The 10645-nt window shown below is 37.5% G+C and overlaps 1 protein-coding gene and 1 long non-coding RNA gene across 4 annotated transcripts; one reads left to right on the top strand and one right to left on the bottom strand.

The window, feature by feature from the left end:
* The first annotated feature begins 1605 nt into the window (after positions 1–1605).
* Positions 1606–3888, top strand: LOC109008679 (glycosyltransferase family 92 protein RCOM_0530710). The gene has a single exon (XM_018988865.2). It carries the CDS (start codon positions 1871–1873, stop codon positions 3665–3667), a length of 1797 nt encoding a protein of 598 aa, XP_018844410.2. The 5' UTR covers positions 1606–1870; the 3' UTR covers positions 3668–3888.
* A 986-nt stretch (positions 3889–4874) lies between these two features.
* LOC109008680 lies at positions 4875–10059 on the bottom strand. Of its 3 annotated transcripts, XR_004798027.1 has the most exons (7): positions 9776–10059; positions 8721–8943; positions 6632–6789; positions 6465–6538; positions 5612–5682; positions 5397–5500; positions 4875–5106 (listed from the first exon to the last, which is right to left on the bottom strand). It is a non-coding gene; the product is annotated as an uncharacterized LOC109008680 (long non-coding RNA). The 3 variants fall into 3 exon arrangements; XR_004798025.1 differs by having other exon boundaries at positions 4875–5500; XR_004798026.1 differs by lacking the exon at positions 8721–8943 and having other exon boundaries at positions 4875–5500.
* Between the last annotated feature and the right edge of the window lie 586 nt (positions 10060–10645).

Raw genomic sequence — 10645 nt, 5'->3', positions numbered from 1 at the left:
CTTAACCTACTTTATACATTCAAATGCATATATCAATCTAATTCATACATTCAAACACTTCTCAATAAAATCTACAAAACAAATCTATTTATAGATAAACTCGGATCATCTAAAAATACCTTAACACCCAAACGTAGCCGTTTTAGAGGTAATGACACACTCGACATGGTCTCGCAACCTCCTCACTTACCATCATAGTTGCCGATACTCTCAGAGATAATGACTTGCCAAACATGTTGATTGTTTTCATCTCTTTTTTTTGGCTCAACGTTTTTGTCTCATGTTTGATGCTCTTGTTGGTTCGAAATTCCATTTAATTCTTATTGTTGTTCTAAAGAGCAATGCCTCCGGCAACTCCTAAAAACATGTGCGACACAAGCAGATTCATAGATCGAAAATCGTTCGGAGGAAAGTGATGGTTTTGCAAAAATCATCGCATGTGGTTCTCCCGTGCCGCCCACATCTACGCGTGGTCCTCACGCGCCACCCTTTCTAGTAGCTCTTATCGACACATGCGTCAGATCACCGAACTCACCGCCACCAGACCTTTCAGATCTGACATTTGTGGCTGAAAATAGACAAGTGTGTTGCCGTTGCAAATTCCAAAGTCTATCGGAGTTAGTCCAAAATATAATTCATCATTTTTTGCATATGTCTTACTATTTTTATTTCCTTATTGTTAATTAAAATAATAATAAAAAAAAAAAAGAATTTTTCTCCCGGACGTTTGAGGTTGAATCATCTCTTTCTATGAAGGGTGATGTTGAGTTTTTGTTTAGACAAAGAGTGTTGCCTCTTAGACTTTTGTCTGTAGAGGGTATCATTAATGGTGAAAACTATACTAGTCACAAAAAAAAATAGTATAATGATGGAGCTCCAAATGTATTATTTTGATTTATGATGTCATGCTTGATATGGAAACATTCCAGAATATATCCGATCATGAATATAAATTTATCTAATGAATGAATAATGACAGTTCTCCTTCGAAGAAAAGAAAAGAAAAGAGCAATGCCTTGATTTTCTTAAATTAATAAAAGAGTAATAAAATCCTGCTGAAAACCAATAAAGAAATCAGGAATTTATAAAAGGCAATAAATCTCATGGCAAAGGAAGATGTTTACTTCCTTCCAAGCCGATAAAAGTTAATGCCACGAAAAATTGGCAAAACGAAACCAATAGGTCCAAGCAGCAAAATGGAAAGATGTTAATTACCATATTCGTTTTTATAATTTCTCTCAACTAATCTCATTTAATTATTATAATTTTTTTAAATTTTTATATAAAATAAAATAAATAATTCAGCCTTTTGAAATTTTAAAATAAAAATAATATTAAAAACATATATTTTAATAATATTTTATTTAATTTTTAACTTTAATCTCAATTTATCTCATTTGTAAAAATAAATTATGCCTAAATTTCTTTTCTAAAGCCAAGCAATAGAATAAAAAATTTATCCAATCTGGCTTTGGCTTCTCTTATATAATAATGGCTTTATTGGCAATTATATATATATATATTTATAGAAAAAAAAAAAAAAAAAACAACAACAAATAGGTGTAAAGTCAAAGTACGCACCTTCGCACTTGGTTGGCCAGTTGGGTTTGGACTTGAACTGCAGCAACTCATTGAATTAACGAATACTCAACAGCCCACACCAAGCAAAATCTTTCTTTCCTCCACCAATTAACGCGTTCCAATCCGACACCCAAGAAAAGAATATAAATCCCTGTCGGCACGGCATCACATTTCCACATTCTCTCTGTATTCTTCTTTTTCTTTTTATTATTCACCTTCTTCTTCTTCTTAATTACTTCTTCTTCGATTCCGTTTAGCGTTTGGGTTCCGATCAAGAAGAGAAAGAGAGATGGATTCGGAACAACGCCGCAAGCGAAAGCGTATGGGCCGGTCGTACTCGCAGGGACACTACTTGTCGCTTAGATCTTTCGTTCTTTGCTTGTCCTTCTTTGTCTTCCTAGCCTTCTTGTCCTCCGATCGCTTCTCGATTGGCGCCGTGTCGTTTCGACCGGTTCTCAGAGCCTCCTCCACCTTAACCCTCTTGTCCTCGTCCCCCAGCAGTTCCATTCTTGATTCTTTCCACGACAAATTCTTGCCCCTGAGAGTAGAGGATAGGGTTTTGTTCCCTGATCACCTGCTCCTACTGGTGTCTAATAAACTCCATGAAAGCGAAGAGTTGGAGTGCGTTTACTCCACATTCTTGAACGGTTCCGGCGAGCTTCTTCGAGATAAGAGGAGCCAAGAAGTGGGTATTCGACCTGTGCTGTCCACTGAACCGTACGATGCGCTTCGGTCGATTGTGAGGTGTCCGCTACCGCCGGTGAATTACTCGACCGCCGCCGTAGATCTGCGGAGGCTTCGGAGCGGCGAGGCGGGCCATTATGAGTGGTCCGTGGGGGCTAACCAGACGGTGTATTGGTGGGAGAAGTTGGCTTATGAGGCGGTTTTGGACGGAGATACGGTGGCTGTGTTCGTCAAGGGATTAAATCTTCGGCCGCATAAGAAATCGGATCCGACCCAATTTAGATGCCATTTTGGGTTTGGGAACTGGGGGAGCGATGAAGGGTTTGTGTTCAAAACTCGAGCTGTTTCGGCTGCACAGGAAGTTGTTCGGTGTCTGTTGCCTCGGAGCATTAGGAACAACCCGGAGAGGGCTCAGGGAATTAGGGTAGCCATTAGTCATGCCAATGCCAGAGCTCATCATGTTCATGAGCCTATGCCTTCTGTGGCCAGAATTCACGACACCAAGTCTGAGGAAAACAAGCAAAATCGGAGCAAGTATGAGCTCTGTGTGTGTAGCATGGTATGGAACCAAGCGCCAGCGCTGCGAGAGTGGATTATGTACCACGCCTGGCTAGGGGTTGAACGCTGGTTTATCTATGACAACAACAGCGATGATGGCATTGACGAGGTGATTAAAGAGCTTGACTCTCAAAACTACAATGTTAGTAGGCAGAGCTGGCCGTGGATTAAAACCCAGGAGGCTGGTTTTTCACATTGTGCATTGAGAGCAAGAAATGAATGCAAGTGGGTGGGATTCTTTGATGTTGATGAATTCTACTACTTCCCTCGTTCGTTTCGTCACCCAAAAGGAGATGGTCTTCCTGGTCAGAATTCGCTCAAGTCCATGGTTGCCCATTTTTCGTCTTCCAATTCAATCGCAGAGATCAGAACAGCTTGCCACAGCTTTGGGCCATCTGGGTTGAGTTCACCTCCAATACAGGGGGTAACCGTTGGGTACACTTGCCGGCTGCAAAGTCCTGAGCGGCACAAATCTATTGTGCGTCCAGATTTGCTTGACACTTCTCTTCTCAATGTGGTGCATCACTTTCAGCTTAGGGAAGGATTCAGGTACTTGAATATGCTAGAAAGCACTGCCGTTTTAAACCACTACAAATACCAGGTGTGGGAGACATTTAAAGCCAAGTTCTTCAGAAGGGTTGCTACCTACGTTGTTGACTGGCGGGAGGATCAAAATAAAGGATCAAAAGATAGAGCACCTGGGTTAGGGACTGAAGCCATTGAGCCGCTGAATTGGAAGTTACGCTTCTGCGAGGTTTGGGATACTGGCCTGAGGGACTTCATTTCGGCCTATCTTGTTGACCCTCTTACCGGTTTGCTGCCTTGGGAGAGGTCTTCTCTGTAACACGGATACATAATCAGGGTGCTTTCAGCTTAGCTCCCCATGTAGACAGACATATACGAGAGCCGCCACTGATTCTTTTCATTGTTTTGGTCTTCTGTTCACTGATTTTTTTGTTTTTATTTTTTAATTTTTTTTATACATGCCACGAATTTATTATAGGGATCACACACATGTAAATTTGTGACAACATGAAATGAAAGTTTTTTTCCATTTTTTGTCTATAATCTTGTTGAATGATTCATCGATTTATTTCTCCATTTCTTTCTTAACGTTCGAGATTAGGACTACTGATGGTACTACTGATAGGCAAGATATATAATCCACCGAATAGTTGGGCGAAAAATGAGTGAAGCATGTACTGGTAAGTGGGCAATTAATGGACTAGTTTCACATCATGAAACGTTGAGGAGAATGGTCAGGATATATGACCTATTATGCAATTTCAAGTGAAGGTGATGTTTAAAGCATACTTTTCAATACTTTTCAGAAGTACTTACAAATGAATCTGATTTCCTTATCGCCCAAGTTTGGAAGTGTCTTCATAAGATAAGGTTCGCCAGAAGTTGAAAGATCAGTTCAACTTCTAGTCAGTATAATCACACAGATAAAAAATGAAAAACAAACATGTTTTTATACCAGAGATACATAAGAATGTTACTTGCAATTCTTTAAAAAAGGGGATAATTAGAATAATTCAACACTTATTTATCCTGTCGTGTTGGAACGGGGAATGCATACTTTTTAAAGGAATCCGGCCCTTAAAACTCACTAGGATGAGCGTATTATTGAACCAAACAAAACAAGAAGCAATAAAACCAAATACAGATAAGGAACTAAAAACTATTAGACAAGTAAGCCTCTCCAGACCATACAAGTGCACAGTGTGCCATGCAAAAAGTTCGGTTAAGACAATGCCAAATCGCACCATGTATACAAATGGAAACTAACCATACATGCTCTGAATTATGCCTTCCAAATTGTCCACACTAACAATCCATTCATCTCCTCCAAATAGAGATTTTAGAAAATGTCCAAATTAACACTTGGGCTGAGGGTCAAGTTACTGTTGCTCGCAACATGAGAAAAAGCAAGATGCCTTAAAATGAGAGAGAGAGAGAGAGAGAGAAGGTGAGGATAAGAAGAGTAACCCAAATAATTTTATGTTCTAACTACAAGATAGGTGGAGCAAAATTAGATCTGGTGATCACAAACCCTCGAAATGGAGGCACAATTAACTTAATGTGGATATGAGTCTTAATTTTCCTTTCCCTTTCAGGAGGAAACCATTTATATCTATCACATTTGGGGTAAAGTTAGTCATGCAATAAGCCACAATAGAAAAATAATTTTAAACCTATGTTCAAGCTTAGGGATTTGACGTTGAACTGAATCTCTGTTTTGCCGCTGATGTTCCACGCAAGCTATTCTGTTATAGGCACCTCCAGACATGGAGCAAGGGGAAAGGACAGGGTCAAATATATACATTGCTAACTTTCAGACTACAAATCTGTGGTACATAGAACGATATACCGGAGTTTAAAATTTTGATATCAAAGAGATGTTTTAAGAGAATTAAAAACTGTACCCAGTTGAACGACACTAATACCCAACATCTATCATGCCAAGCATCCTCTGATAGCTAGAATTAACAATTCGAAAGAAGGGAATGAAAAATAAAAGGAAGAAAGCAGCTACACAGTTTAACTCTCCTCAATCAATGATGAATTACCAGAGTTTAAAATTAGCAATCTGAGAGAGAAGCGCCTGACCAGAAGTAGTAAAACCCCTAATTGTGTCACCACCAACAATTGCAATTCCTTTCTTTCCAAGTGGCTGCATAATTACCGCCAGCAAAGTGAGGCTGGTATAAGTTTCTCTTTGAAAGGAACATTTTTAAAACCTTGCACTTGCCAAGAAAAGTCAACTTCAGTCCATGCATGATACCTGTGTATTTGAAGGCTGAAATGGCAGCTTAGACTTCCCAGGATAAAGAGATAGGTTGGCCAGGTAGCTCTCTGCAAAATCAGGTAAAATGATGGTTTCCAGATGATTTGTTTTGGTGGAAAACTTAAGAGTTTATGACACTGTCAAATACTTGAAAATTCTAATAGGAAGTTCGTTTAAATAACTTCAAAGCTCCAGATTTCATAAGATTCTGCTAGAGTTATCCTTGCATTAGTTTATTGGCATCCACAGCCACAGCCTCATCACACCAATAAAAGATTTAGCTGTGAAACCAACTTGAAGGATACAGTGTCTATCGTAAACAACAACTAGCGTCCTGCAGCATGACACATCTGACAGAGATTCCCACACCTTGAGAATGAGCAATGAAAAGCAAAAATTAAGCAGACTGAATAGTTTCTATACGTGCCAATTACAACAAAGGTTTCTTCCCCTCTCCTTGACAACCAACAGGGCATAACTATTCTGTATATTTGCAAATGATATTTAGACAACTCCCAATTTAATAAATAATTCTACCATTATATTAAAGGAATTGGGGCTAGTGGCTCTGAACTATAATGTAAAATTGAGACATCCATTTTATATTCAACTTGAACCAAACTCCATCTTTTGAAACTTAGCATCGTAAAGATTACATTGTCTCTCTGTATGCATCATCTTCCATTTGACAATCTGACATAAAAAGAGAGGTTCTCATTATTTTGTAACACTAAAAGGTTATGAATCTTGCGAGAAAGTAGAAACCAGCTGAGTTAAAAAAATAAAGCAGGTGCATAAAGAATAAAGATCACTGTGAACATCGTAGGAAAGGCGATATAATGCGCATTACCACATTAATTAAGAAACTACAGAATCAGGGAGATGAGGGCATATTCTCTGGCATTTAACTCCTTCAGGACTTACCTGAAATCAAAACATAACCAATAAAAACGAACCCTAACTTGGAAGGGATAGAAATTTTTTTTTTGATAAGCTGGAAGGGATAGAAAAATAGACCTGACCAACCAACTAAAATGAGAGAGAAACTAGGTTTCAAAAGCATAAGGGAAACCACCACAGATATTGACTTTGGTTGGATTGACAGCCATACGAGACAGGTTAGGATATTGGTGACAGCCAATCCAAGTGTCAAAAGATCAGCTCTTGACTGTGAACTGCAGGGTGGATAAATATCACATGAATATGACCATTGAATATTAAAGTTTTAATCTATAAGTGCTTGAGAAAAATGTAAGACAGCAATGATGAACTCAGAACAGATTAACTTTGCGGGAGTTCCATAAAAATAAATCCTATGCTACTTGAAATTCGAAATAAGAACAAAAAATTGAACTTATAGACCTCCAACAAAGTAAGCAGTAGGCACTAGCTAGACTTCAACTCCTCCCCCCATGTCAGTGCTTTGTGCACTATATTAATACACATCCCATCCGAAGCCCCCAGAGAAAGGAGGAAGGTTGTGATGGGTTGACAACCAGTGTCAAATTTGGTTACCTTTCAAAAATCTTATAGCTTGACTTTGAACATGCTGGTAACGTAGTCATACATTCAAGTTTCAGAAAGGTAGTAAGTTTGTAGAATCGTATCATGACTCTTGATACTACTCTCTCTCTCTCTCTCTCTCTCTCTCTCTATATATATATATATATATCAGAGAACTGGCCAAAAACCTAGAAGCTGATAAGTCTGATAACAGCACTTGTAAATCTCACGTCCTGTTTCTCTATTATATCTTTATTATTTTATTTGGAATACCCTAATTTAAAGATCTTGGAGCCATCGCTAAACAGGTCATGCGACCTAACACTATACCTGCAACACAATGACGTACATGCGCATGAATTCAGCGAGATGGCATTAGCTGAAAACTGAACAAAGACTTCCAGGTTCTTTTTTTTCCCCAGCTTCTCTAAGCCCTTTTTATGGAAATCAAACCATGTTCCCGTCAAATGAAGAAGTTACACAAGTACATCTTTTTTTTTTTTGATAAGTAAACTGTTACACAAGTACATCTATTCATGAAGCAAAGCGGATTTAGGGGAAACCAGCAGTTGTATGCTCCAGTTGGTATACATTGTGGTTAATATCCACCAAGAAAAAGATAATCGGGAACACAATTACATGCAGTGGACGACTTAATTGGTTAGGGATCTTGAAAATAAAAATAAAATAAAGTATAGAAAAGATAAGGGAGAGAGAGAGAGAGAGAATGAGGGAGAAACTTTGAGGGCTACATATAACATATGTCCAAATGATGCTAGAGAAATAATGGAAATCAAATAAATCAATGATACTGATTGATTTACACAATAAACTAAATATGGTAGAGAATAAGTCATATTTTAACATCCTCCCTCAAACTTAGGATGAAAAATTTGGAAATCAAAGTTTGAAATTTGAGTGTAGCCTTCGTATCCATTGATTGATAGCAGATGAGATGGTCAAAATGGTGTTGGGGATGAAGTGTCTCGCAACTGGAGCAAATTTGAGTGTTGCCTTCATATCTATTGATTGATAGTGGATGAGATGGTAAAATTGGTGTTGGGGACGAAGTGACTCGCAACTAGAGCATCAAATCTAGAGTTGTGGCCAACAATGGATTGTATATAGCCATGGTCAACTATAAGACCAAAATTAGAAGGCTGAAACCCAATAAAAAATGAGAAGACAGCTAATAACGATACTCCAAATGCATGGATATGACGGCAAATGGGATCAGACTTTCACAGTTCAAATGATATGTACCATGTGAACTTAATTTTGAAAATTTTTTTTTTTTTCCAGAAAAAGCAACGTTGAAGATTGGATAGCACCAAGCGGCGATAGGCTCGCCGGAAAAATACCATAGCGTTGGGATCGGGTCTTTCACAGATCGGATGATTTGTGCCATGCAATCTTAATTCTGAAGTTTGATTTCAGAACAAGCAGTGTTGAAGGTTGGAAAGCACCGAGAGGCTACAAGCTTGCCAAAAAGTGACGGCAGAAAAATACCCAAGTCACCATTCTTTTTACATATCATCTTTTCATGCAGTGGAACAAGATCAAAATGACAAGAACAATAAGAGAATCGAGGCCACCAACGTACAAATGAGATGGTGAAGGGATTTGTCAATGGACGTGTAAGGTGAAGGAGTGGCTGTGATTTAGCTCCAGACTTTTGGCCGCACCATGCCAGAACCAACTTTTCAAAGACCTTAACAAAAACATTGTTGCCAAAGAAGTCAATCCACCATCGGTAATTAAAGAACATCCTTGCAAATTCAAAGTTCTGATAGAACCTGCCCTCCCAATCGCTGCAAGAGCTTTATCTGTAATCAAATTGCACCAACTCAAATCCAAATACGTCAAAGCTGGAGCCAAGTTAATAACTGAAACAACTCCAACATCCCCAATATTCTTCCTCCTCCGTCGTAAAACTTTCAACAATTTGTAGAAAATAAAAATAAAATAAGGAGATGAGGAAGTGACGTAACTGAGAAAATTTTGTAAGAGGTAATGCTAGAGGGAGAACTATAAAATAAACGGTACATAGAATCGAGCCTGGCCTTAGCCAAAGGCTCTGATACAATGTAGAAAATAAAAATAAAATAAAATATAGAAGAGAGAAGAGAGATGAAGAGAGAGAGAGAGAGAGAGATTTTAGTTTAAATTGTACTTAATGCATAACATATGTTCCTATTTACAGGAAACGATGCTAGAGAAATAATAGAAATACAATAAATCAATAATACTAATGGATATTGATTGATTTACACAATAAACTAAATATAGTAAAAAATAAGTCATATTACCAAACATACTAGAATATTATGAATATATTATAAGTAGTGTTCTTACGTAATATTCTAACAACGGAATCTTGAGGTTCAAAATGACACTAATTAATCAATTAATAAAAGCAATTACCGCCAATGTAAGTTGCAAGATAACTCAGAATCCCCGAACTATAACACACAATGGCCGGAAGCAGATAGCATATCAAGTTCATTACCTGATACTGTTGAAAGGAATATTAAGCTGGAATTGAGCAAGTAGTATTGGAGCCAAAGCATGACCAACAATACCAAAGTAAACGCTCAAAACTACAAATCAAGCACAAATTTAACCAAAATGCTGACAATTTCTCGTTGAGATCATTACCTGCTCGCATCAGCAACCGGAATGCCCGAAATAGTGCGGTTAAGGAGAACAGCCAAGAGCTACGCCCCTCCAATATAAATCGATAAGCTCTGGACAGAGTCGTCGTTGTTGGAGACCAAATCTGCAATCCAGTCCCTCCTAGGCTTTGACAGTTTGACCTCTTGTAATGTCCCTGTGAATTTGAAGAAGAAGAAATCCCTAAAGAAGAAGCACGGGAAAGAGGGCTTAGCACGACGATCGTAGTGGCAGTTTGGGGTTCCGTGGATTGGGACTACGTAGGAGGATTCCCGCTACCATCGGAATAAATAAGACCAAAATATAAAAATGAATACTATTTAAAACACTAATTTATTTTTTTAATATTATAAAATATATAAATGAAATTTAAATTTTATAAAGTAACGTCCGTACAAGCTTATAAGTTAAAGGACAAGTTTCGGAGAGCCATTTCTAAAAAAAGTGACTATATTAGATATAAAAATGATATTTTATTATATAATTTTAGTGTGGAGTCTATTTTTTACAAAGAACTCATGCGAAACTTGTATATTTAAAATTTGTATAAATCATTGCTTATAATATAATTTGAGCTTTGCTATTCATAAGCCACATATTCCACACACCACAATTTCTTTTATTTTTTTCAATTATTTTTAGATTTGTTTTTGTTTTATTCTTCTTAAAATAATTGAATTTTTCTACTTATCATTTATATACCACACATTTGATAAGAGAAAAAAATTAAAAATAAATAACAAAAAGGGTGGTGTGTGATGTGTGAGACTTATGAATAGAATTTTTTTTATAATTTACATATTTCATCTTACTCTTAATTGCACAAAAATATTTGAAGAGAATAATCAAAACTCC

The sequence above is a fragment of the Juglans regia genome, chromosome 13 (assembly GCF_001411555.2).
Source record: "Juglans regia cultivar Chandler chromosome 13, Walnut 2.0, whole genome shotgun sequence".
Taxonomy (NCBI): domain Eukaryota; kingdom Viridiplantae; phylum Streptophyta; class Magnoliopsida; order Fagales; family Juglandaceae; genus Juglans; species Juglans regia.
This window is presented reverse-complemented; position numbering and strand designations above follow the sequence as displayed.